General features: G+C 46.4%; 1 protein-coding gene, 1 long non-coding RNA gene and 1 pseudogene across 4 annotated transcripts; 2 read left to right on the top strand and 1 right to left on the bottom strand.

The window, feature by feature from the left end:
- Positions 1-595: 595 nt before the first annotated feature.
- Positions 596-24918, bottom strand: LOC137209866 (uncharacterized). The gene is made up of 3 exons (XR_010936156.1): positions 23720-24918; positions 1532-1645; positions 596-1109 (listed from the first exon to the last, which is right to left on the bottom strand). It is a non-coding gene; the product is annotated as an uncharacterized lncRNA (long non-coding RNA).
- LOC137210659 (uncharacterized) lies at positions 15806-23262 on the top strand (annotated as a pseudogene).
- MYC (MYC proto-oncogene, bHLH transcription factor) lies at positions 22703-27949 on the top strand. 3 transcript variants are annotated; one of them, XM_067711280.1, is made up of 3 exons: positions 22703-23233; positions 24930-25695; positions 26912-27949. In XM_067711280.1, exons 2-3 carry the CDS (start codon positions 24939-24941, stop codon positions 27472-27474), a joined length of 1320 nt encoding a protein of 439 aa, XP_067567381.1. In that variant the 5' UTR covers positions 22703-23233; positions 24930-24938; the 3' UTR covers positions 27475-27949. The 3 variants fall into 3 exon arrangements, with proteins under 3 accessions (XP_067567381.1, XP_067567380.1, XP_067567382.1); XM_067711279.1 differs by having other exon boundaries at positions 24927-25695; XM_067711281.1 differs by lacking the exon at positions 22703-23233 and adding an exon at positions 24320-24342 and having other exon boundaries at positions 24927-25695.

Below are 27949 nucleotides of genomic sequence, written 5' to 3'. Positions count from 1 at the left end.
ATCTCTCCGAGAAAAACCACAAAGTTCAAGCAGAAGCGGTGAAAAAAGAAAGAAAAGAAAGAATTTGTACTGTCTGTAAACCCAATTTGTCATTATCTGAGGTTGTTTTGTGGCATTCCTGCCCCCCACGCACAGACCCCAGCCCGCACCTTGCACACAGAGAACCCCCAGCCCAAAACTCTTTGTTTTGTCCCCACTTCTGCATATAAAGACATGTGGAGGTGAAATTTTGTTATAAATGTCCTCTTTCTGAAGGAATCCTGCTGTCTGAGTTTCTGTATAAGGGACTTCTTACCTTCAGACTTACAGAAGTTGTTCTTGTTTGGCTTCAGATAAGTGGTTGCGATTTTAATTGTTCTCAGTTGGTCCGTTTATCAGTGCAACTGTTTCAGTTTCTTCAAGACAAATGATTAGGTCCTCCAGTCTTTATCAGTGTGTTTAAGTATGTTCTTCAGGTGTGGACTTAACTTTGACCTCCACTGCCAGCAGCCGTTTCCTTTCTATAACTAGGGTGTAGATAGTTTGAACACACACACACACACACACACACACACACACACACACGCACATTTGTTCTGAGTTATTTTGGAAAGTTTATTATCTACCAGTGACACCAAACCAACCACAAAAGAGTTGATGTTTTCTCAAAAAGGAAGCAATATTCTATTTCTGAGTATGGGTTGGGAATGGAGGAAAACGAAAGAAATGAATAAAACAGAGTGATAGGAAAAACTAGGAGATCTCAATGGCTGAGAAAAAACAGAGAATAAAGTATACGAAGTGCCTACACTAGACCAAGCACAGGAATAGATTCTTTATATTTTCTAATTTAATCCTTGGGACAGATTTGAGAAATAGGGAACATTACTATCTCTTCTACAGCTGCAGAAATTGAAGTTCAGAAAGATGAGTTGCTTGCTGAATGTTATATAGGCAGTAAGTGGTGGAACCTTGCAATAAGCCCAATCACTTTCAACTTTTTATCAATGAAGTAACAGAGGTTCGGAGATGTAAAGCAACTTGCTCAAAGTTATCCAGTGAATCAGTGGCAGAGCTGGGAGTCAAGCTAGGTCTGATTCCTTCAAAATACAGTAATTTCAAGGCAAAGCCTAAAAAACAAGAAATGAAAATTATATAAATGTATAAAACAAGACAATCTTCGGCTTCCCTGGTGGCGCAGTGGTTGAGAGTCCACCTGCCGATGCAGGGGACACGGGTTCGTGCCCCGGTCCGGGAAGATCCCACATGCCGTGGAGCAGCTAGGCCCGTGAGCCATGGCCGCTGGGCCTGCGCATCCGGAGCCTGTACTCCGCAATGGGAGAGGCCACAACAGTGAGAGGCCCACGTACTGCAAAAAAAAAAACAAGACAATCTTGCCCTCATTTAAATATATCTCAGCCAGCAACCATCCTAGGAGTCTACTGGAGGAGAAATATAGGTGTTTATTAATCAGGATAGGCTAAGGTATGCTGCAGTAACAAATAAACCGTGAAGTCTCAGTAGCTTAATATAACAGATGTTTGATTCTTACTCAACAGCCACTTCAGGTCACGCAGTTCTTTGCAGCTTTCTTTGGTGACTCCAGGATCCAAGCTTCTGCCATCTTGTGGTTCCACCATCTCATTAGAGCAATTCCATGGTCAGCCTAAAAAGAAAGAGAAAAGGGTAAGTGTGGTGCTCTTAATTGCCTGGGCTTGGAAGTAACACATATCACTGCCACTCACAGTTCAGTGGCCAGAACAAATCACTGGCCCGACCTTCCTGAAGGGGAAGCTGGGAGACCGTCTTGTGTGCACTCAGCACCGTTCTTGAGTTTTGAGTATCCCTGTAAAAAATGAACACTACTGAATTCCCTTATAGGCCCATTGGGAGAGGCAACAGGTTAACTGCAAAATGCTTTGCAAATTAGCAGCAGAAAGCTGAGTGATGATGGTTCTCTTTAGAGGCTCTAGATATTCCTGAGAAATCTGGAGATGACTACTGCAACCGTCAATGCATAGCTAAGGAAATGCTGGGGGACCCTCCCACCTCTACTTTGAAGAAGAGCTGATGACGCCTACATTTTCAAACACACTGTGACCGGTTATCCTCAGAACAAAAGAAATATTCCACCTTCAACTTCTTTAAAACAAATGGAGTGTTTAATATGTCAGACCTTTTGATTCCCACTGGAAGAAGTATCAGGAAAGCCTCTATTGTTAAGTGAGATATGTTTAGGGAGGGATCTCTTTAAATAGTCACAGGACTCGATCTGAATGGAGAGGTAATCAGTGAAATCGATCCAAGCTAGCAGGGGATTCAGATTCTTCATCCTCAGGCCTCATCTTCTTTATTCATCACATATATCTACAGCACGCCACACTCTGATTAGGTGAAAGAGTATTAGTCAGTTCCTTTTATTTTTCACAAGTGACAGAAACCCAACTCAAACTGGCTTAAGAATAAGAAGGGAATGTCTTGGCTCATACAACTAAAAAGTACCACATGGGAGAGACTGCCTGGGAATGAAGCCAACACAGAGGAAAGCAGGCCCAAGAGAAGGAGAGGGTAGAGTTTTGATGAGTTGGCCAAACCCCTTGATCCAACTGTGCCTGAAGGAAACATGCAGTTAGGTAAACAATAAATTCGTTTGTTTGTTTTTCAAATGTAGTGTATATTGTTTTGTCTGTTTAGACTCATTAGATATTAGCTTCTAGTGTTTACAACTGAAAGAGCCCTGACCAGTAAACATGCTGAAGTATTTGGGTGTGGTTTATAGACCATGGGGAGCTATGGAAGGATAGGATTAGGAACAAGAGCACACAGTCAAGTTTTCCTGTGACAAAAGCCACTGATCTGATCTCATGGTCCTTCCTGAATCAGCATTCACCTATTTATCCCATTGATATTTATTAAACACCCACTCAATGTCAGGCTCTGTTCTAGGTGTTTTATATAGACCTGAAGAGGGCAGCCACTGAGAACTTCTGCCACTGAGAAGTTTATATTCTAGTAGGGGAACCAGACAACAAACAAACGTGTAGAATGACTGTCTTTGGTCAAGTGGGAAAGTCTGATGAGCACTGCTTTAATTCCAGGGAAGCCTTATATGTGGAATCTAAAAAGAGGGTACAAAGTAACTTATTTACAAAACAGAAATAGAGTCACAGATGTAGGAAACAACCAGGGGGTAAGGGCGGGGGGAGGGATAAATTGGGAGATTGTGATGTACATATACACACTACTGTACATAAAATAGATAACTAATAAGGACCTACTCAGCACAAGGAACTCTACTCAATACTCTGTAACGGCCTATATGGGAAAAGAATCTAAAAATGAGTCGATACTTATATATGTATAACTGATTCACTTTGCTGTACACTTGAAACTAACATGACATTGTAAGTCAACTATACTCCAATAATTTTTTTTTAATAATAAAGGAAATAATAATTTTTTTAAAATTCCAGGGAAGTCTCAATTCCAGGGAAACCAACTGGTCTCAAATTCGACCCTGGAGGAAGAACAATTTTAGGGTAAATGTCATTCCAACTTCCCTTCCTCACCCCTGAGATAGTAAATTTCCTCTTCTTTTGAGCGCTGGTAGCCATTCCTTTTCATTAGCCAAGAGAGCAGTGGGACTTATGGAAAGAACCTCAAGTTATATGTTCATGGACCTGAAGTGGAGTCCCAGCTCTGTACCAATAAGCCATCCCTCCAGCGCCTCTCTTTCATAGTTTAGCAATAGAATGGATTGGATAAGACAAACCCTGCTTTCTGTGGCTCCAAGAGCAATGTGAGAGATTCTATTGTAGACGTCTACCATGTTTCCTAGTTCATGGCACGTGCACAATAAATATTTACTGAATTAGTTCTTTTTTTTTTATTTTGCGGTACACGGGCCTCTCACTGTTGTGGCCTCTCCCGTTGCGGAGCACAGGCTCCAGACGCGCAGGCTCAGCGGCCATGGTTCACAGGCCCAGCCTCTCCGCGGCATGTGGGATCTTCCCAGACCGGGCCACGAACCTGTGTCCCCTGCATCGGCAGACGGACTCTCAACCACTGCGCCACCAGGGAAGCCCTGAATTAGTTCTTGACTGACTGATTACTGAGGTGCATGGGAAGTTAACAATCTAATACCTGCAGCATGAGAACGTGGATATCAGAGAAGACCACAGTTACATAATTCTCTCCAAATTATTTGGCTACAGGGTTTATTGTGTAATTCCCTCCTGGCAAGTTTCCTGAGAGCAGGGATTTTGTCTGGTTCATGGCTGTGGCCCAAGACCTAGAAGAGTGTCTGGCACATAGATGGTGCTCAATAAAATGAATAAATGAGTGAATGAATACACTAAGGGTTTACAGAGTGAATCCGGGAAGGTTTATGAAGGCAGCAGCATTTGACCAGAACCTAGAAAGAGTCTTAGAATTTCAAAAGTGAAATTAAAACTTGGCTTTAGCACTAGCAAGGGAGGAGCAGTATGACGATGGATTGTTCACCAAAAGACTAAAATTGGAAAATGGTCCAGCAAATAGGTTGGAAGAGCCAGATTTGGAGAAGCATGAATGGGACAAGGAAGTAATACATAACGGTATCTACTGCTGCACACGAGCCACCCAAAATGTAGTGCCTTAGAAAAAAAGAGTAACTTTATTGTTAAGAAACCTGGCAAACACTCCTTTAACCAAGTGTCAAAGTTAACATCACCAGTGCTGTCCATTGGATCGCATGATAAGGACAATTCACTCCTGTGGTATTTTTTTTAAAAAAACACCATAACCCTGGCCTAATCATGAGAAAAACGTCAGACAAACCCAAATAAAGGGACACTCTACAAAATACCCAACTAGTACCCTTCCCAACCTCAAAGTCATGAAAACAAGGAAGACTGAAAAACTGTCACAGATTGGAGAAGACTAAGGAAACACACTAACAAAATGAATTTTGGTGTCTTGGTTTGAATCCTAGAATAGAAAAAGGGTATTAATGGAAACACTTGTAAGATCTGAATGATATCTACAGTTTTGTTCATACCAATGTTGGTGTCTTAGTTTTGACAAATGTACCACAATAATTAGGGGTAATATTAGGGGTAATTGAAGCTGGGGGACAGGTATATTACCTTTTCAACTCTTTCATAAATTTTAAATTGCTCCAGAATAAAAAGTTGATTTTAAAAATGAAATGCTTTCAAATGACAACCATTCATTTAGTGCACAGTCATGTGGGTAGGTGGTTTAGACTGGGCTCACTGGCTGGCTTCACTCATGCACACACAGTCCACTGTGGCTCAGCAAGGCAGCTCCGCCTCTGGGGCTTGGCTGGCTTTGAGCAGGTGCACCTTGGCTCTGCCCCACCTAGTCTCTCATCCTCCAGCATTGTAGCCTGAGTTTGTCTTCATGGTGTCTGGGCAGGTTTTCCAGGAAAGAATAAACAGTAGTACACAGAGCTTCTTGAGACCTAGAGTTGAAACTGGCACGCCATCAACTCCATCTTGTTTTAATGGCCAAGGCAGGTCACAAGGCTGGCCCAGATCCATGGGAGAAGAAACAGATATACCTCTTGATCAGGAGCTGCACCGGCATGTTACAAGGGGCACGAATTCTTATCATTTCTGCAATCTGTCTTTCATGTGGTGTCATTTAATCCCATTCTCCTTGATCCTTAGGGCAGTTATGTGTGGCCAAGAGAAGTTCAGTGGAACAGTTTCTTGTCATCTGTTTGCAGCCATTGGTAAGTAGAGTCTTGGGGTAGGGAAATCAAGCATCAGCAGTTCTCATTAGGACCCCTGGTATCTGCAGAAGAGCACAGACCTTGCAGACATAAATCTGAATCCCAGCTCTTTCACTTATCAGCTCTGTCACCTTTGTCGAATTTTACCTCTCTGCACCTCAGCGTGCTCCTTTATAATATAGGGATAACAGTAACAATGTTCAAGTGTCCTTATAAGGAGAATGTATATAAGGCAGTGTCTGGCCCCGCCTCCATCCCTCTGTCCAGCATAGACTTGACTGTAGGAGAGGAAAACATCACCGTGCAAATCTCACTGAATAATTTGCAAGCTCAGTGAGACATCACAGCTCTGCCAGAAGGGGCAACTCAGAGCAGCTGCTGGTTCTGCCTATTCTCTTGAAGGACCGGACCATCTTCTGTAGAGTCTGAATTGAACAACAGTTAACTAGACACTAAACTTCAGGTTAAGACACCCAGTTAAGATGGTGCTACCATTCTCCCTTTATGGAGAGCCAGGAATGGAGAGCTTGTCACATAGCTATGGAGTGAGAGAATAAGGGTTAGAACCAGACTGTTGGACCCCAAGCCCAAGCTGACAACTACAGTTATTGTCCCCACCCCTAGCTATGTTATCCTCCAACACCCAGCCCCCGCTCAACTACAGGCTCAGTTCCAAACACAGTATAGTCCTTGATGGAGACTGGGTTGCCCTAGCGACAAACTCGGAGCAGCGTTTGGTCACTAAGGTTCTACGTTGAAAACTCCAAATACCCTTTACTTTCCCCAGTGGAACTATTTCCAACATTGTTATTCCAACTGCCCTTCCACCTCCCCCAAGAACTACAGTTGGTTTCGAAGCAAAACTTTAGGGAGTAAGATAATGAGAGTTTGAAATTACCAACATGATTCAACCCCAAAGCTCAAATGGAAGAACTTACAGCTTCCTGTCTTCCCCCACTGATAGTCAGCATCTCTAAGTCACCACTGAGGAACGCAGGAGAGGTGTGAAGATGCAAAATCCTACACTTGCAGAGCTGGAAAGGAGCTAGTGCATTGCATCGCTAGTCCAATGCTTTTATTGCACAGATGCGGAAAGGTAAGCCCAGGGAGACCAAGTGACTTGTCCACAAGGCTAAGTGGAAATGTGAGCAATCCAAAGTGCTTATCCGCCCAGGACGGCCTTTGACAAGGACATTATGAGGCAGTAGAACACATAATGTTATTTTGCAGCAAAGAGAAGGAGTTAGCAGATCAAGGGCATCCGGAGTGTCTGGGCAAAAGCTGGGAATAGGACTGCCTTCTGACTCCTAGTGCATCACGTAGACAGCAAAGACTCTGTCTTGTCATGACTCTGACTCTTTACTGTGTGTCTTTAGGTAAATCATGACTTCTCTGAACCTCAGTTTTCTCATCTATAAAATAGGGATAAGTACAGTCATACCACAGAGCTGCTGGAGGGATTATAATGAAAGAATGGTAATCATGCTCCCTGCTATTTATCCAAAGGAGCTAAACACCTATGTGCACACAAAAACCTGCACACAGATGTTTACAGCAGCTTTATTCATAAGCTGCTTGCTTATGCTTTGCCAAAACACGGAAGCAACCAAGATGTCCTTCTGTGGGTGGATGGATAAATAGAGTGTGGTACCTCCAGACATGTCTGTTATTCAGTACTAAAGAGAAATGAGCTAAGAATGCATGAAAAGACATGGCAGAAACTGAAATGCATATTACTAAGTGAAGGAAACTAATCCAAAAAGGTTATGTAGTGTGTGATTCCAACTATGCGACATTCTGGGAAAAGCAAAACTATGAAGGTAGTAAAAATATCATTGGTTGTAGAGCAGGGGGTTGGGGGAGAGGATGAATAGATGGAACACAGAGAATTTTTAGGGCAGTGAAAGGGGCCATCATGATACCATGATGATGGATACGTGTCATTACACATTTGTCCAAAACCGTGGAAGTACAACACCAAGAGTGAACCCCAAGGTAGACCACGAACTTCGGGTGATTATTATGGATCAGCGTAGATTGATCCTTGGTAGAAGTGTACCATTCTGGGGAGTGTTGCTGATAATGAGGGAGGCCATGCATGAGTATATGGAAAATATACTCCATATGGAGTATATGGAAAATCTCTGCATCTTCCTCACGATTGCGCTGTGAGCCTAAAACTGCTCAAAAAATAAAAATCTCTTGAATTTTTTAATTTAAAAAACTAGTAAAATGAAATTATGGTGCACCAAGCTCTTGTTGTAGAAGGTAGCGTGTAGCACACACTGCACGAGTGGTAGCTGCTTGTATGATGATTTTAGTTCCAAACCCCAAATTTTCACAAAACATTACTTAGTAATGGAATATTACTTAGCCCTAAAAAAGAATAAAATAATGCCATTTGCAGCAACATGGATGGACCTAGACAATGTCATACTAAGTGAAGTAAGTCCAACAGAGAAAGACGACTATCATATGATATTGCTTATATGTGGAATCTAAAAAAAAAAAAAGATACAAATGAACTGATATACAAAATAGAAAAAGACCCACAGACATAGAAAACAAACTTATGGTTACCAAAGGGGAAGGGGAGTAGGGGGAGGGATAATTTAAGAGTTTGGGATTAACAAATACACACTACTATATATGACAGATGACCAACAAGGACCCACTGTATAGCACAGGGAACTCTGCTCAGTATTTTGTAATAACCTATAAGGGAAAAAAATCTGAAAAAGGATAGATAGATAGATAGATAGGTAATGTATAACTGAATCACTTTGCTTTACACCTGAAACTAACACAACATTGTAAGTCAACTGTACTTCAATAAAAATATATTTAAAAAAATATTATGCTTGGGCTTCCCTGGTGGCGCAGTGGTTGAGAGTCCGCCTGCCGATGCAGGGGACGCGGGTTTGTGCCCCGGTCTGGGGGGATCCCACGTGCCGCGGAGCGGCTGGGCCCGTGAGCCGTGGCCGCTGGGCCTGCGCGTCCGGAGCCTGTGCTCCGCAACGGGAGAGGCCACGGCAGTGAGAGGCCCGCGTACAGCAAAAAAAAAAAAAAAAAAAAAAAATATTATGCTTTACCTGGAGTTTTAAAAAGGCTTTGATTGGCTCCCTGGCCTCCATTCAACTCCTTTTCTTTTTCTTTTTCCACAGAAAAAGTAATTTGAAGTGTCACTTTAAACACATAGAAATTTTGTTTGAGCTCTGATATAATATCTAGATGATTTATTCACAGAAGGTAATCCACTAATTCAGGCACCTTGTTTCATGGCCCAAACTCTTTCCAACTCATACAACTCAGCTTTAGCCACTTCACCAGGGACAAAATCTAAGTGCTGCTTTCTGTGACGGAGATCCCCATTTTGATCCTAAGTAGCAGAAAAGCACTAGGTTTTGTTTTTGGTTTTGTTCTTCCCAGGCAGCCTAAAGGAACACAATTCACAATCCACGTGAGAAAGCCTTACCTCTGGGTGTGTCTGAGTCTGTGTTCCCAGTAGACCTTGGGTCCACTCCCTTTCTCCTGATCTATCGCTATGCTTAAATAAGTTATGCAGTCCTATCTCTCAAAAATTCTCACCCATCAACACATTTCACAGCAAGAGGCTTTGTACCTAAAACCTTTGACCTCAGAATTTTATCTTATCCCCTTCCTGGGTCATCCAAGACATTTCTACCAACCCAATGGAGTACAGGTGAGGCTAAACAAATATGTGTTGAAAGAAAGAATGACTAAATATTAACAGGTAACATTTATTGAGTATTTATGATGTGCCAGCAGTAGGACACATTATATACGTTATCTGATTTATTCCTCCCGAGAACTCTATGAGGTAGATACCATTATTATTCCCATTTTAAAGATAAGAGGACTGAGGCTCAGATTTTGGACCCAATTTGTAGAGCAGGGACAGCAGGATTTGAACCTGAGGGCTTCTTTTCTCTGACCACTCACTGCCCACTTCATGAATTACGAACATGAGAATAAACAGGCGCATGGATTACTGATAAGAATGTCCCAATTCTTTCTTCAGGTTCTTGGCCCTCAAATGGCTATGCATGGGTGTGTTGATCTTCCCTGACATCCTATTTCAACTGTTTGATTTAACTGATATCTTTCAGGAAGCCAAGGTTGGCTAAGCCCATCTGCAAGGAAAATTTAACTTTTTTTTTTTTTCCTAAATCAGGAAATCTACCACAATGGATCACATCTTCCCAGTGACTTAATCATAATTTTTGCTCTCCAATTTGGAAGTCTCTATTCTGCCTTCTTCACACTGCCTGAGTTTGAATCCCAGCTTCGTTGTTTACTAACTGATCCTAGGCAGAAGATTTAACCTTCTCATGTAGTAGTCACCTCTTCTGCAAGGTATAAATAAGAATGATATGCATCTGAAGGGGTTGCTGTGAGGTCTAAGTGATGAATACATGTCAGTGCCTAGAGGAAAGTCTACAGATGGAAATCTTCTCTCCATCCTCTCAGTGTGTCTCTGGAATTGCATTTGTAACCTCATGTGGAGACGAGGGACAACATCTCCTTGTGAACGAGGGAATATGGACCAAGTGGGCCTCCTGCTTCCCCCTCCCACTCCCCATCTGGGGTTCCATGTTGAGATATCCCGAAGAAATAAAATATTCCCCTGGTAAACTAAACTAAAATAAAATGTTGGAAGACTCTTAACCTCCCAGGGTTCGCTAAGGCTCTTCTAATCACGACATTTTCCATCTTAAGTCCCATCACACACTCCGGGCACAGCCTCCAGCAGCTCTGACTGTCTACCGCAATGTGCAGATCTTTTCATTGCACTGTCAAGTGTAGCCCGTCATTTACAGGGGAGCAGGCCTCTATTCTGAGAAGGTGTAAAAAATGAGCTTCAGAGTAATAATCCAGCGTATGTCCTTCTGCCTCATCTGCAAATCCCCTTATCAGCAGTTTTATTGACGCTGTTCAGGCCACCTCACTCTCTTATCCTCACCAACAAATGCCCTCATTCAGTCTTTCTTGGGCTCCTGCAGGAAAATGCACCAATAATGTAGTATCTGCTTTCTTAAATTGACATATCAATTAAGATGTGCTTCCATTGTTTGTGTAATTATTAGATTTGTCCCCACTGTTAATCAAAGAAATGCAGATTAAAGCAAAGCTTTTCTTAGAATGATAATATTCCCAGTGCTGACACTGTCATCTATATTGGGGGCAGTCTAAATCACTACAGTATCTTCTCTCTGCTAGTACTTTAGCAATGGACATCAAGGGCCTTGCAAATGCCTCTGAGTCAGTAATTCCACTTTTGTGACTCCACCTTGAGGAAATAATCCTAAACACAGAAAAAAACCTTTGTGCCCCAAGATGTTCAAATCAGTGTTATTTACCATAGCAAAAGCGATGAAACAATTTAAACATTTTTTAAAAAGGAAATCGTTACGTGAGTTATTTTATAATCACTTCACAGAATACTTTGGAGTCATTTAAAGTTATACTTTCAATTACACTGACAATTTTGTAATATCATGTGAAATGGGGAAAAAAGCAGAATACAAATGTACATGTACAGTCTAATTATAAGCATACAAAATAAAACCTTTTGTTTAAAAGAAAAATGAGAAAATATAAAGACACTAATAAATGAATGTTGTTATGGTAATGGTTCAGAGTGCTGTGAGAGTGAATAAGTGTTCAGATTTAGACTGGAGGGTCAGGGAAAACTCTCAGAGAACCTAGAAGTTAGCCAGGGAAAAGGACTACTCGAGGCAGAGGAAAGAGCGTGTGAAAAGGTGCTGAGTCAGGAAAAACACAACAAATGGGAGTTACTGAGGCACTGGCTACTGGGTATTAACTACGCATCTGAGTCTTCTTTCCAGATTTGCATTTCTATCCAGAACTGGGAACTAAAATTTCCTTGTATATAATAAGGGTTAATGTCATCCTCTAAAAAGAAAGCTTGCAACTAAAAGTCTGACCTTGGCATGTCATGGGGAAGTGTGGTAGTAACAGCACTTATCTCACGCAGTTGTCATGGAGCTAAGGATTCCTCCACTTAAGCACTTAAAACAGGGCTGGCAAATGACCAACAAGCACACGAAAAGATGCTCAATATTACTAGCCATCAGGGAAATGCAAATCAAAACCACAGTGAGATACTGCTTCACACCAACTAACATGACTATAATAAAAAAGACAGATAACAACAAGGGTTGGTGAGGTTACGGAGAAATCAGAATCTTCATACACTGCCGGTAGGAAGAAAAACTGGTGCAGCCACTTTGGAAAACAGTTTGGAAGTTCCTCAAATGGCTAAACATAGAGTTACCATGTGACCCAGCATTTTCATCCCCAAGAGAAAGGAAAACCCATGTGTACACAAAAATGTGCATAGGAAAGTTCATAGCAGCATTATTCATAATAGTAAGAAGTAGAAACAACCCAAATGTCCATCAACAACCCAATGGATGAAGAGATAACAAAAATGCGATATATCCCTACCATGGAATATTATTCATTAATAAAAAGAAATGAAATGTTGATAGATGTTACAACATGATTATTGGAAACATTATGCTAAATGAAAGAGACTGTCACAAAGGACCACATATTGTCTGATTCCATGAACATGTAATGGCCAAAATAAAGAAATCTGTGGAGACAGGAAGTAGAGTACTCAATGCCCTGGGCTCGGGTGTTGATGGGAAATGGAGAGTAGCTGCCAGTAGGTACAGGGTCACTTTTGAGGGTGATGAAAATGTTCCAGAATTGATTGTGGTGATAGTTGCATAACCCTGTGAATATACTAAAAACCATTGAACCACGCACTTTTTTCCTTCAGCCGCTGCCTCACGGCTTGCACGATCTTCGTTCCCTGACCAGGGATTGAACCCACACCCTCAGCAGTGAAAGCATGGAACCCTAACCATTGGACAACCAGGGAATTCCCTGAACCATGCACTTTAAATGGGTGAATTGTATAATATGTGAATTTTATCTCAATAAAATTGTTATCAAAAAATAGGGTCAGACAGATAGGCACATGGTATATGTTTAATGTTGGCTAATATCATCATTATTCAATAAATATTTCTTAAATACCTCTTTTCTCAGGATGAACTTTTTCCTTATAATGAGAGCTATGAATCGACCAGGAAATTTTATAAATCAGGGTCATAAACTCAAAGGCCCACAAAGACCAGGCAGAAGCCAGAAAGAGGTCATCAATAAAGTGAGGGTGGCCAGCATAAGGGAGTGGTAGAGACTGAGGCAAAATGAAGAAGCCAAGCCCCTTCTGAAACAGCTGACTGCTTATCACCTCCATCCACATGGGAATCTAGGCCCCAAATTACCAAAACTGACTTTTCAAGGGAAGGCAGACATTCAGATTTTTATGTGAAACCTATCAACTTCTAAGTATTGGCACCTGTTTTAAAATGTTATAAATACTGAGAAGGTCAAACCTTATATCTGAGGCAACATAACAGCAGGCAAATTGTGGTCTTCAAGCCAATTTGCTGTCTCTGCTCGAAGTACTTTAGCATGATTCCCAAAACGGTCCCCTACCCTCCTCCTTCCTCCCTAAATTCTGGTTAACCCTTCACCTCCTCTGTCAACATCTATCCAAGCTACAAAGAGAGACAGAAGAATTCATACATAAATAAAGAGTCTCAAAACATTCTGGTAGATACCAAAGTAAGGGTAGGGTAGCGAGGAGAGGGGTTGGGGGCACATAGGTTTTGATCCCTAATTCAATTAGAGAATCCTACAACAGAGTTTTTGTTCAAAGACCAAACTTAATTTGCAGTCGTTTATCTCCAGTGAAGGCAGTTTTCATTAATTTCCAGCACAACGTTCAGGTATACTGGCCGGAACTTCAATATGTTCTTATTTAGTGTTTAATCCTTTAATGCATGAAAACAAATTATTTCAGTTTTATGCCACACTGTCTGCAGCAAGCATCCAAACGGGGCACCCCCTGCCTCTCCTCCCACCCAGTCACGCAGAGAGGTGTCAATGTAATTACTTAAGGAGTTGAAAGGTAAAGAGCAAGGAATAGGAAGGGAACTGAGCCCGCAATTATGCACAAATGCTTAGACAGGGAAGCAGACGGCATGCCTTGTATAAACTGTTATTTATCCACGGAATTCCCCTCTGCCTATTACCAAGTCAACCCTTTTAAAAAATTCTTTGTTGGGCCTGTGAGGTCCCCTGGCCAGTTTCCAACATCGACTCCATCTCCCATATCCCTCCCTGCAGAGATGCAGGGAGGGTGAGAATTCCAAGATGGCCCGCAGGCAGCAGGCAAGGGTTTCTCAAGGCACTGATGTTGTAAATATGTTTGGACTGAGGTCACAGAGAGGAGTCCACTGTCTTTTGCAGAGCGAAGGGGGGGGGCAGCGACCGCCTGCGTGTGCAAGAAGAAAGCAATGAGCAGGTCACCCAGCCTCTGCTTCCCCCTCAGTAATAAGACCTACTGCGCATAGGCGCCCACCAAGATGCCAGCTCAGGCAACACGGCTCGGAACTTCCTATGCACGCTCTCACAGAATCTTTGCATAAGCCCCCGAGGTAAGCGATAGCACTCTTATCTGGAAAAAATGAAGAAACCAGAAGCTGTGAGATAAAGAATTCTGCTAATCCTAATGACAACGAAACAGCTATGATTTTTGAGGACAGCTCGTCTTCTCAGTTAACCTTCAGGACAGCTTGGGGAGCAATTATGGCTGTCACCATTTTCTACAGATGGGGAAACTGAGGCTCAGTTCAGTGAAGTCATCTCTCAAAGGCTCCACACCCAAAGTCAATGCAAGAATTGACTTACAGGGGCTTACAGGGATTCCTAGGACTGCCAAGCTGTGTTCTTTCCTCTGTGCACCACAACTGCCTCTTTCTCTGCCCTCATCCCCTCACCAAACACAAGAGTCTACTTCCCAACACAGATATTAGCTGCCTCATGGAATTTTCCAGCAGAGAGAGAACCAAGCCCCTTGGAGAACAGGACTCATCTATTTCTCTGTATCCGCTGTCTTGACACTCACGTTGCCCTTGATCCCTTGCCATTATACACCAGGAAAAGGGTAGCAGTGAGACGTAAAGTGTTCTATTTGACTCCTCCAGCATTTTCTAAAGGAAATTGGCCCTGGTCAGCAGTAGCAGCAGCAGAGACATGGCAAGTGCTGGGCATCAGGGTTGACTGGGGCTTGTGGTGGAGCAGATTCAGCCAAGGCTGTGGAATCAAAAGGATTTGGGTGAGGAATTCCACCTCTACCACTCACTGTGTGAGTTTGAACAAGTTCCTACGAGACCTCAGTTTTACCCATCTGTAAAATGGAATATTAATCTACACCTCATAGGATTACTATGGAGATATAATGAGATAATGCAGCGGCTTTCTAACATTTTTAACGGACAGTTAGAGATGCATTGCATCTCACATTATAACCAAATCCATACAGAGAAAGAGAGAGAGGATTCATAAAACCCCACTTAGTAACATTCTTTGATTGCTTTAATATCTTCTATGCTAGTCCACTTCTGTGAACTACCACACCACCACCAATTAAATTGAATTCATGACCCAGCAAAGGGTCATCCCTTTCCCTGTGAAAAGTCTGACACGAGCTTCTCCCTGGCCCAGCTCCTATGACCATGTGCCCACACCCCACACATCCCTTCCTCTCTTCAATTCTGGTAGGGTTTTCCTCTGGGTGGGATTATAAAATCGTGAGGAAAGAGGCCTGCAGGGGGTGCTGTTTTAAGCTGTTGTGAATTTCGGTTTGGTTTTTATTTTCTTGTTTTTGTTTTTTGGTCAGTGAGTCCAGTTCTACTCATCTGGATGACTTCTGTCTTTATCCTCTTCCCCAACTATCTTGGGGCCTCACCTATCATCAAGCACACACAAACAAGGCCCACCCATCAGTGGAATGGAAGCAAGGAGGAATTCTCAAAGCTTCTCTCTTTGGATTCAAACTGGGCTGAGCTGGGTATGTCTTCCTCTTGGGAGCTCCCTCTAATAGTGTTCATTCAATAAGCACTTATGGAGGGTCCACCATGTGTCAGGCACTGTGCTAGGCCCTGGAGATCACAGACTCCGTGAATGGCAGCCCTGGACTTGGGCAACGTGGAGGCTTTCTTGGTGGATGCCAAAGTGAATAAGACACAATCCATCCTGGACTTTCCTGGTGGTCCAGTGGTTGGGACTCTGCACTTGTGATGGGGAGGTGTGGGTTCGATCCCTGATCAGGGAACTAAGATCCTACATGCCGTGCAGCGCAGCCACACACACAAAAAAAGGATACAATCCATCCTGGCCAGAAGCTTCTGAGCCAGGAGTCACAAAAACCCATAAGAGCAGTAAACTTTTAGATTTTCTATCACAAAAGAATGAGGGAACAGTTAAGAATCTCAAGGGAAGGGGAAAGTCATCAGGAAAAGCTCCTAGAAGGACGTTCTTTAGCTGGCTTACTAACACCTAAAAGCAGAGATCTCAGACAGGCAGCCTGAGGGCTGAATCCATTCCACAGGCAGGTTTTGCTTCTACATATAATTTTTTAAATGAGTTGCCAAGATTCGAACATCTGAAGTTCCACCTTCCCTGAAAAACTGGACACGTTTCCACCAAAGGGCCCATATTGAAGGGCAACACCCCATAGATGCTGAGTAGCTGCTGCCAGCTTCACACAGGCAAAATGTTCTCCCGTTTTTTCACAGTCCCCACCACTCCCTATTGCTTCCTCATCAACATTCCCTGCTGGGCCCCTGTAATCATCCTAGTTTGCAAACCTTGATCTAAAACATGATGGGGGAAATGTGGGTTCGAAGTTAGAAAGAGTTTCTAAATCTGGGTGTTAGGCTATGCTTTAAAGGAAAAGCTTTTTCAATGTCCGGGTCAGCTCACCAGGACAAGAAAACAGTTGCAGATTCCAGCAGAAGCCTTATCCGGCCAGGAACCAAAATACTTCCTTGTGCTCCAGGGCTCCCAGGACCACACCCTGGTGCTCAGCCACTGGACAGCACATGAATTCAGTCAAAGGAGGGAAATTCTAACATAATGCCTGGATTTGTATTAAATAAGAACAATGCATAATTCAACCTTTCAGATCTTCCAGAACTTTGCTTTTTCTGGATGAAGGGGTCTATAAAATGGCATACGCTTGGAATGGTCAGTCAGTCTTGCAGCAGATGGAGACAGGAGAGGGGTGGGTTAGGAATTAGTCACCAAACGTTATGTGATCTCTTCGGGAGGAGAGACTCCAGGTTCTCCTCTGTCCAAAGTCAGGCTTGTATTCATCCACCATTTTTCATGCTTGATGAAGTGATAGGGGACAAAAATGTCACGGAACTCTCTGGGGAGCACCATGAAATACTGATACATTAAACTTAAAAGAGCTCGATCCAGGGCTTCCCTGGTGGCGCAGTGGTTGAGAGTCCGCCTGCCGATGCAGGGGACACGGGTTCGTGCCCCGGTCTGGGAAGATCCCACGTGCCGCGGAGCAGCTGGGCCCGTGAGCCATGGCCGCTGAGCCTGCGCGTCCGGAGCCTGTGCTCTGCAACGGGAGAGGCCATAACAGTGAGAGGCCCGCGTACCACAAAAAACAAACAACAAAAAAAAACAAATGTCCTAATGACCGGTAGTCCCATTTTACCGATGAGAAAAGTGAGATTCAGAGAGATCATGCAAATTGTCAGATTTAGCAATGAATGAACGAATGAGCAAGATTGAACGGAGTGGGACACTAGGAACTGTTAGGAACCCACTGCAAGCCGATTCTAGCAGCTACCTGTAGCAGGTGAAAGAGGAAGGAGAGGCAACAGGGGAAACGGAAGAAGCAACTGGAAATGTGGCAATAACATCCGGAGAAGGGGGAGTTACCCTGGGATTCTCACCTTGACATATCAGGGCTGATACCCTTCTGCTGCGGGGCTGTCCTGGGCACTGTAGGACATTTAGCAGCATTCCTGGCTGCTGCCCAGTGTATGCCAGCAGTAATGCCCCTTTGTAACAACCCCAAATGTCTCCAGACATTTTCAAATGTCCCCTGGGGGCAAAACTGCCTTCAGTTGAGAACCACTGATTTACAAAAGAAGCAATTATTTCCAACAGCCATCAGTTTCCCTGGCAGCAGCAAAGTCAAAAAGGAAAATGGGAAAGGGCCATTGGCTTTGGTGATCCACGGTCTCTAGGTACGTTCCAGAAATTTCCTTCTGTAACAAAGTCCATTTAAAAGTAGTTACGGAGGGAACAGAATTTAAAAATAAGAGCAACCAAGGGTGAGCTACTCTCAGAAAGCCAGAAGATTTGGTTTGGGATCTCCACAAGCCTGTAAAAGGAACAGGCTCCTAGCCCCCTGGCTTCCAGACACAAGTCGAAAAGCAAAAGTTTCCCCCTGTGAGTCTCCTTTTCAGTCATCTCCACCTCCAACCCAGCGAGGGTCCATCCTGGAGACAGATGTTGCCCAAAAGGACCATAGCGAAGACAGGCCAAGTGAGCGAAAGTGTGGAAACTTCTGAGATTTGCTTGGGTTTGGCACTTACGGAACAATAAACCGAGCCTTTGAAGAGGCTAAACAAAGGAACCATTTGTCTACTCCAGCAGCTACAAAGTAAGGCAGGATTACAGCGAAGCACTCAGGAATAAAAGAAGAATGCCAAGCTAGAGAGGAGACTAGAGTTTACTGAGTCCAGCTAGGACCCTCCACCAGAACCTAAGGTCAGTCGGTAAGAAAGCAACTGAACGTACCCAACGCGACACAGGAAATGCAGGGTCTAGAGCTTTATGTTAAAAATACTTGCTAATTTTTTTCCTTCTTGGCTGCTTTAATTTATGCAGTATGCTAGAAGCGAGAGTAGGTGGGGCAACATTGAAAAACATGCATTTTTAAAAAGACACAAAGATTTTCTTCGCTGCCGTTTTTGATATCATTCTTATGAATTAATGATGCCAGCTTTTATTTGCTTGTCTGCTGGAGAGCTTTCCTGTACTCCTCTCATCGGGACACATGGTCGGCATTAAAATGCTTGTGAGACTTTCTATTCCTCTAACGTTCCCTGGCTAGCTTGGATTTTAATCTAACAGCCCTTCTTCCCAAATAATCTTTCTGCTGGAGCTATGTATTTCTCATTCTTCCCCCACCCCTTCCTTGACAGGCCTCAATGACTTGAAGAGTTTTTGAAATAACATGCCAACCACCTTTGAGGGGCTTTCTGTCTCATCTCCAGGTTGGAGCTAGCTTTTTGATCACGGGGGTCCAGTTTCTTTCCACTACTCTTATCTGTGGAAGACCCACAGGAAACTTTCTGAGGGGTGGGAGAAGAGATATTCAAAGAAGGGGTGGGGTACAGGGAGGAGACATGTTATGTCATACAAGTCACACATTCTGAATCTCTCCATTGTGTGTCTGCAAAGAAAGGAGAAAGTCTGGTCAAGTTGTTCATTCTTTCTGTACTTCATTTTTCCTAAGTATGAAAGTGACACACGACTGTCACTGTGAGAATGTGCAGTTGTGAGAATGAATGACTCTTAGTTACACCATCCGGAGGAAAATATGTTCCCTGTAGTGACACAATGTTCTCTTCTGTGAGGCAATCTTACTGGACTGTTTACCTGGAGTCCCAACCCTGTGGGTGATAACAGACTTGCCTCTTCTTTGAAACCCAGCAGCACCCAAAAAAGGAAGGAGAGACACAGCCTTAGAATCTCCTTAGACCAGCAAACCAGGAATATTCACTTAATAGACACTTTCTACTGACTTCCAAAAGGAAGTGATAGAAAGACTGAGGTTGTCCCATAAAAAGTTTTCTTAAAAGACAAACTTCATCAGCTATCTTCAGGTGATCAGGTTCAGAAACTCTTTCCCTTTTTTTATTCCTTTTTCTACTTATAATGTTTCTTTTACAATAACATACATCCCTTTGGTAATCTCGAATGATATTATTAGTTTCTATTTACCCTGCCGTTTCTCAACCTAGTAAATGTCTCTTCTAGGTCAAATGGTTCTTAAAAATTACTAAAAGAAAGATAGTGAAGTCCCTTAAGTCAAGTCTTGCTGAGATGTGACTTTCCATTTCCTCGGCTGTAAAATGGGATGGCTCCTACCTTACTTGGAAGTACAAAATAACTCCAGGCTGGGGCTTCCCTGGCGGCGCAGTGGTTGAGAGTCCGCCTGCCGATGCAGGGGACGCGGGTTCGTGCCCCGGTCCGGGAGGATCCCACATGCTGCGGAGCGGCTGGGCCCATGAGCCATGGCTGCTGAGCCTGCGCGTCCAGAGCCTGTGCTCCGCAAAGGGAGAGGCCACAACAGTGAGAGGCCCGCGTACGGCAAAAAAAAAAAAAAAAAAAAAAAAGGTCCTTTACACTTTGTTTCAATGGAATCTCAACCCCCCCCCATCATTATGAAAAGATCTGGCTATTCACCTTTTTTTTTTCATTTAAAAAAATAATAAATCTAGTGTCTTTCTCTAAAACGTGGTCGTTAGAAGATGATGGCTTTCTAAGATGTGTAGACTAAAATGTGTTTTGCTGCCTTAGAGTTTTGCTGGAAAGTTTTTTCGTGTGTGTACTTGTTAATCATTTCGCGTTGCCCATAGATAGCATCATTTCTCTATAGGGTGATGCTCATTGCCCATAAGTAGTGATGGATCCATTTTCACCACCACTTATGCGGTTGAAGAGCCGCCTCTGAACCACTTTTCTCTCCAGCGATTCCTCTTCTTCCGCCTCTCCGCAGTCGGCCTGAAGGAATCTGAAGAAGGCGGCTGGAAACTCATTTTAAGGAACCGTCCCATCCTTCGCCCCGCTGGGTACCCTGCACTCCGGCCGCCCCTGCCCCCTCCCGACCCGCACGCCCTCGGGCGGCATCCGGACGCAGCGTTCGAGGCTGCCGGTAGAGGGCACACTTACTTTACTTTCGCAAACCCCGGGCTCGAGTGCAGCCCTGGGAGGGGGCAGGGAAGGACGCTTTGCAGCAAAGCCCCGACCAGGGATTGGTCACTCCCCGCGTTTGCGGCAAAGGCTTGGAGGTTGGAGTAATCTGCAATCCTTAAAACTGAATTGTGCCGTGTACCTGATTTGGAGGAAGTCACTACTCATTTAACAATTGAACGCCGAGCAGCAAACTCAACGGGTAATAATCTATCTCGAACACAAGCATGTTATACGCGAGCCCCTCCCCGCCCCGAATTTTTTTCTCTTTTGGAATGAGGGGGGAGGGGCGTGGAAAAGTTTACTTAAAATGCCTCTGGGTGAGGGACCAGGGCTGGGGAAGATTGCCTCTGTTTTTAAGGCCTTAGTGTAATGCAGAATAGCAAATCCCGAGGGAATATGTATTGTATACGAAATATAGATTCACTGAGGGAGCGAGCAAGTCATGTGCCGTGTTGGGCAAAATTCTAGGTCGACGTGTACGTGAAATGTACATAGACGTACGTGGATTAGGCATACGCACTTCACTATGGTATTCAGAAACAAATTTATAGTCAGTGAACTAGGAAATCAATGCCTGAAATTCGGCCAATTTTTAATTGGCTTTTTTAATTGGCGCAAGACACCACCCCTCCAGAAAAAAAGACACGGAAGTAATACTTGGCCCCTCTCCTTAGATCAGAATCGATGTTGGGGTTTGTTTTGGTTTTTTTGGGTTTTTGTCCAATAATAAAGAGGAAAGCAGACCCAGAAAGGAAGTCAACGTTCGATTTGTCCGAGGAGGAAAGAGTTAACGGTTTTCTTCACCAGGGACTCTGCTGACTCCCCAGGGTGGATCCACCAGCTCGCCTCCTTCCCTCTTCTGGGGAGTCTGGTCCCACGGCTCGCGCCCACCCCCTCCCCAGTCAGTATCCTTCCGTCTAGCGCCTTTGATTTCCCCCAAACCTGGGAGTCCCAGAGTGGTGCAAACCGACACCACGGGGCGCAAAGAGGATTCGTCTCTTTTCTGAAACCCGGCTGCAGAATTGGGAACTCAGAGTGAGAGGCGCGGGCGGGGGACTGGGGGTGCAGACCGGCCGAGAGCGGGCGGGGGAGGGGCCCCCGCGGCGCGCACCCGCAGGCGCGCTCCTGCCTTACTCCAGCTCCGGAACCCACAGAAGGATCTCAAGGATTAGCGCGTACTGGGGTGGGGGGCGGGAAAGCGGGCTCACGCGGAGATCCATGTAGGTCTGCGCGGGCGGGGCCGGGGTTGGGGATGGGGGGTCGTCTGCGGCTTTGGCGGCGATTTGGGGTATTCATTCTGGGTGGAAGGTACCCAGCTGAGATAGCTGCACACACACAGAATGCATAACACCCCCCAACAAATACAGTGGGTGTTTATTCATAACGCGTCCTCCAAGTATACGTGGCAGTGCGTTGCTGAATTATTTTAATAATTCCAGGCATCATTTTCCTCCCTATACCTCTGATCGTTTATCCCCATCGACATTCAATGCCCCACACACTCAGAGCGCGCGCCAGTCAATACCCCCTTCCTTCCTCCTCTCTTCGTAGGACTTATTTTCCAAATGCTACCCTTTTCCCGGCCTTAGGGAGGCGCCCGTCCGCCCGGGACGTGCGTGGCGTGGCCGTGGGTACACGGTGTATGCTCAGTGCAAAGAGTTCAGCTGTTCTGCCCGCGATGATTGAAGCACAGAGGACAAGTATGCTGTTTGCCAAACAGAGCGCTGCCCCAGAGGAGCCAGCAGCAGAGAAAGAGAGAAGGTTTGAGCGGGAGCAAAAGAAAATGGTAGGCGCGCGCAGTTAATTCATGCGGCGCTGTTAACTGTGTTTACATCCGAGAGCTCGGCGCACTGGAGTGCCAGCCTCAAAGGGCTGAGTCTCCTCCCCTCCGGCCCTCCCTCCCCACCAGCGCCCCTCCCGGGTTCCCAAAGCTGAGGGCGGGGGAGAAAGAAAAAAGATCCTCTCCTGTGAATCCCCGCCCACCGGCCTTTTATAGGCGAGGGTCCGCGCGGCCAAGGACCCCCGGGCTGTGCAACTCGCGGCTACCCCTGCTGCCGCCGCGCCCCGGCCGCCGCCTGGCTCCCCAACTGCCTCTGGAAGGGCAGGGCTATTCAGAGGCTTGGCGGGAAAAAGAGAACAGAGGGGAGGGGCCGTGCCTTAGCAGTATAAAAGCCGGTTTTCTGGGCTTTATCTGACTCGCTGTAGTAATTCCAGCGAGAGGCAGAGGGAGCGAGCGGGCGGGCCCTCGAGGGTGGAAGAGCAGAGGCAGCCAAGCGAGCGGAGTCGCGCTCCGGGCGCCCGGGGAAGGGAGATCCGGAGTGAAAGGGGGGCTTCTGCGCCTCGGGCCCGGCCGCCCCCACCCCACCCTTCCCGCCGACCCCTGCCAGCGGCCCGCCACCCGCGCCGCATCCGTGAAACTTTGCCCACTGCCCGCTGGAACTTACAGCACCCGAGCGACAACGCGACTCTCCGGACACGGAGAGGCTCTTCTGCCTATTGGGGGAGTCACTTTTCCCCGCCACTGCCCACGACCCGCGCCTCTGAAAGGCGCTCCTCGCCGCTTTTTGGACGCTGGATTTCCTTCGGAGAGTGGAAAACCCGGTGAGCACCCGGACCTATTGGCCTTTTAATTTATTTTTGCTACCGCAGTAATGCCGCGATGAGTCGAATGCCCGGATCGGTGTCTTTTCTCCCATTCCAGCGCTATTGACACTTTTCTCAGAGTAGTTGTGGTTGGTCGGGGTGGAGTGAAGACGAACCAGAACTGGGTCGGGGTACAGTGACTTGTCAAGATGGGAGAGGGGAAGGCAGAGGGAAAACAGGGTACGTTTTTGAAAGTAGCCTTGAGAGGTTTTTGCTTATGTAGATGGACGCTGACCCCGGCCGGTTGGACATTCTTCCTTTATTGCATTAATTGCTTTTGGCCTTTGGGGAGGAGAAGAGAAGGGTATGCTTCTCGGTGGCAGAAAACCCTTTACATCCTGAGCTCCTTGGAGTAAGAATTACATATTGCCGTGTGTGAGCGAGAGAGCTCCGCAGCCTCTGACTTTTCCCCGTCTCGGAAAGGGCATTTAAATTTCGGCTTACCGCATTTCTGACAGCCGGAGACAGACACACTGCGGCTTGTCCCGCCCGCCGATCCCCGCGGCGTTTCCAATTCGCCCCCGGCTCCTTTTAGAAGTTGGCATTTGGCTTTTAAAAAGGATAATAAAATTAAAGATCTTGGTCTACAGAGAGGTTAGGATTTGGTGTTGGCGAGGCGCGGGGAGGGGGGTGAAGGAGGCTGGGGCAAAGATGTGTCCGATTCTCCTGGAATTACTGACTCGGGGGGAAACGAGGACAAATCTCTGCACCCAGCCTTGGCTCCCAGGCCGCCTCTGGTGTCCCCGCGCGGGTGTCCCTGCGCCCCGGAGATGCGGAGGACGGCAAGGAGCGGGGCTCGGGGCTTTTCCAGAACAGCTGCTACCCTCGGCGGGTGAGGGGAAGACGCCTGGCTCTGGGCGCGGAATCGTAGCAGGGTCTCTGGCGCAGTTGCGGCGCCGTATTGGGTGTTGAAGGGAGGTGTCCCTGTTATTATTTAACACTCCCCTTTTATGTATTGGCGGGGCGGGGCGGGGGGGTCGGTTAAGGCTCGAAGCTGAGCTTGCCACTCCAGCCCGCGAGGGAAAAGAAGAAAAGCCGGCAGAGGAAGGAAGGGGGGCGCGCTGGGGGTAGGGATGCAGGAGGCGGAGAAGGGAGGCTGGGAGGGGCGGTGGCGCCGGCGGGGGAAGGAGCGCGGCAAGGGCGCGAGTGGGAACGGGTGCGGCGCGAGGGGCCCCGGCGCGGGAGGGGGCCGCGCGCAGCCGCTCCCGCCGTGGCGCCTCTCGCAGCCTCCTTCAGGTGGCGCAAAACTTTGAGCCTCAGCGTTTGGCAGATCGTATTCCTCCCCCCCCCGACCCCGCGCCGCCTCCCCCGGCCTGTTAAGGAGGCCAAAGCCGATTTCGATTGCTCGGCGGTCGCCGGGCCGACTCCCGGACTTGGCGCTCCGGGCTCCCGGGGGACGGAAGCTGCGCGGGCGCTACGGAGCTGCTTCGCCAAGTGTGTGTCTGAGATAGTAGAGGGTCACCCAGAAAGGGTAAAAGGGTGCCTTTTTGTTTTGTTTTGTTTTGCCCCCCCCGCCGGCCCCATTTGGGAACAGCGCTGGAAGGGGAGTGGTTCTGGATTGTGGCGCGCGCGGCGCGCTGCGCGGGATTTCGGCACCAACCAAGACCCCCTTAACTGAAGACTTGCCCCCGCCTTTGTGTGCCCCCTCCAGCAGGCTGCCGCGATGCCCCTCAACGTCAGCTTCGCCAACAGGAACTATGACCTCGACTACGACTCGGTGCAGCCTTATTTCTACTGCGACGAGGAGGAGAACTTCTACCAGCAGCAGCAGCAGAGCGAGCTGCAGCCGCCTGCGCCCAGCGAGGATATCTGGAAGAAATTCGAGCTGCTGCCCACCCCGCCCCTGTCCCCGAGCCGCCGCTCCGGGCTCTGCTCGCCCTCGTACGTCACGGTCGCGTCCTTCTCCCCCAGGGGAGACGACGACGGCGGCGGCGGCAGCTTCTCCTCGGCGGACCAGCTGGAGATGGTGACCGAGCTGCTGGGAGGAGACATGGTGAACCAGAGCTTCATCTGCGACCCCGACGACGAGACCTTCATCAAAAACATCATCATCCAGGACTGTATGTGGAGCGGCTTCTCGGCCGCCGCCAAGCTCGTCTCGGAGAAGCTGGCCTCTTACCAGGCTGCGCGCAAAGACAGCGGCAGTCCGAGCCCCGCCCGCGGGCACAGCGGCTGCTCCACCTCCAGCTTGTACCTGCAGGACCTGAGCGCCGCCGCCTCCGAGTGCATCGACCCCTCGGTGGTCTTCCCCTACCCGCTCAACGACAGCAGCTCGCCCAAGCCCTGCGCCTCCCCCGACTCCGCCGCCTTCTCGCCGTCTTCGGACTCTCTGCTCTCCTCCGCCGCGTCCTCCCCGCGGGCCAGTCCCGAGCCCCTGGCGCTCCACGAGGAGACACCACCCACCACCAGCAGCGACTCTGGTAAGCTGGGACCCTCCAGGCCCAGGTCAGAGGGGGTGGCTGGCTGCCTTTCCTATTCTCACTGGCGACCACTTCAGTTAACCCTGCTTTTTCTCTTTTCTTATATTTGGAAAAGAAATGGCAGGCCTGGAAGGGTTTGGGAGCTCATCATCCCTGAAACACTGGGCTTTAGTGTGCCTCCCATCCCTTCCCCTAAGATCGCCCTAGTAGCCAGCCCCCTCCTCTTCCCTCCCTCCCCTTAGGAATTTCATTTGGGTTTTTAAATCTTCTAGCTTATCTAGCAACTCTATCCGCTCCCTCTTACCCCTCTTAAGCATTTTAATTGCCCTGGGGGGTGGGGGGATCGTGATGAGGTTAAGAGAGGATTGATCTCTTCGAGAGTGAATGAATTACCTCCCTTAACTTCTGAGAAGCTGTTGGAATTTAATGGACTACAGATCAACAAAAATGAAGAGGGGCAGTGGACAGAAACTGGGCAGCCACCCACCTGAGTGCTATAAGCCAGTGAAAGTGCCTTAAAAATGTATGGACTGAGGAATTGGGATCTTTTCGGCCTCTTTTGAACACTTAAAAGCAAGTCCTTTCCAAAACTGTACTCCTTTTTTCCATCCCCCACCCCCTAGGACTTTTGGCAAAGCTGCAAGACTTTTTTTTTTTTTTTCCCACTTCCAGTAAAATAGGGATTGCTAAAGTCATACCAAAGATTTGCAGCTATCATTTGCAACACCTGAAGGGTTCTTGGTAAAGTCCCTTGCAAAGAGGAGGTGCTTGGGAATGTGCTTTGTTTGGGTGTGTCCAGCACCTCATTAAGTCTTAGGTAAGAATTTGCATCAATGTTGTATCCTGGTAAATTGTAATTTTCTTGTCTGTGCCATAAACCCAGCTGTCATTTTCCTCCCTGAGACTGTCTCTTCATGAGAAGAAGAGCAGAGACGATTGGCTAGTTCTCTGGGGATAACTTTGTGCCAGGGTCCTTTTTTTTTTTTTCTGGCCGTGCCACACAGTGTGTGAATCTCAGTTCCCAAACCAGGGATGGAACCTGCACCCCCTGCATTGGAAGCATGGAGTCTCAACCCCTGGACTGCCAGGGAAGTCCTCCGCGTCCTTTCTTACCTAATTATGCCTTGTATTTGTGCACAGTATTGATTTAATCTGGTCATTGATTGCTTTAAGGAAACCGTGGCTAACTGGGCGATTGCTTTTTCTTTTCTTACAGAGGAAGAACAAGAGGATGATGAAGAAATTGATGTTGTTTCTGTGGAAAAGAGGCAGCCCCCTGCCAAAAGGTCAGAATCGGGGTCACCCTCTGCCGGAGGCCACAGCAAACCTCCTCACAGCCCGTTGGTCCTTAAGAGGTGCCACGTGTCCACCCATCAGCACAATTATGCAGCGCCCCCCTCCACTAGGAAGGACTGTCCCGCCGCCAAGAGGGCTAAGTTGGACAGTGGCAGGGTCCTGAAACAGATCAGCAACAATCGCAAATGTGCCAGCCCCAGGTCTTCGGACACCGAGGAGAATGACAAGAGGCGGACACACAACGTCTTGGAACGCCAGAGGAGAAACGAGCTGAAACGCAGCTTTTTTGCCCTTCGTGACCAGATCCCGGAGTTAGAAAACAATGAAAAGGCCCCCAAGGTAGTTATCCTTAAAAAAGCCACAACATACATCCTGTCCGTCCAAGCAGAGGAGCAAAAGCTCATTTCAGAAAAAGACGAGTTGCGGAAGAGGCGAGAACAGTTGAAACTCAAACTTGAACAGCTACGGAACTCTTGCGCATAAATTGACCGATTGGAGGGAGGAACTGGAATGAATCCCTCATGAAATTCTCATTTGTTACTAAGGGAAAGTGAGGAAGAAGATTCCTTCTGACGGAACTCCCGACGTATGAACTTTCTGCATATGCATGACCAACCTCACAACCTTGGCTGGATCTTAAGACTGAAAGGTTTAGCCATAATATAAACTGCCTCAAATGGGACTTTGGGCATAAAAGAACTTTTTTTATGCTTACCATCTTTTTTTTTTCCTTTAACAGATTTGTATTTAAGAATTGTTTTTACGAAATCCTGAACTTTATCCAATTTTCCTTTGTAAATATAGCCATTAAATGTAAATAACTTTAATAAAACCTTTATAGCAGTTATACCATAATTTTTTTATTTAAGTACATTTTCCTTTTTAAAGTTGATTTTTTTCTATTGTTTTTAGAAAAAAATAAAATGCCTGGCAAATATATAATTGAGCCAGATCTTCA

The sequence above is a fragment of the Pseudorca crassidens genome, chromosome 17, assembly GCF_039906515.1.
Source record: "Pseudorca crassidens isolate mPseCra1 chromosome 17, mPseCra1.hap1, whole genome shotgun sequence".
NCBI lineage: Eukaryota > Metazoa > Chordata > Mammalia > Artiodactyla > Delphinidae > Pseudorca > Pseudorca crassidens.
Note: the sequence above shows the minus strand (reverse complement) of the source record. Positions and strands in the feature narration are given on the sequence as shown.

What these genes read in the sequence shown, in the direction of transcription:
- MYC (XM_067711280.1), top strand. Translation starts at nt 24,939, where the DNA reads ATGCCCCTCAACGTCAGCTTCGCCAACAGGAACTATGACCTCGACTAC. An exon ending in CACCACCAGCAGCGACTCTG is followed by an intron (nt 25,696 to 26,911) that starts GTAAGCTGGGAC and finishes CTTTTCTTACAG; the next exon opens with AGGAAGAACAAGAGGATGAT.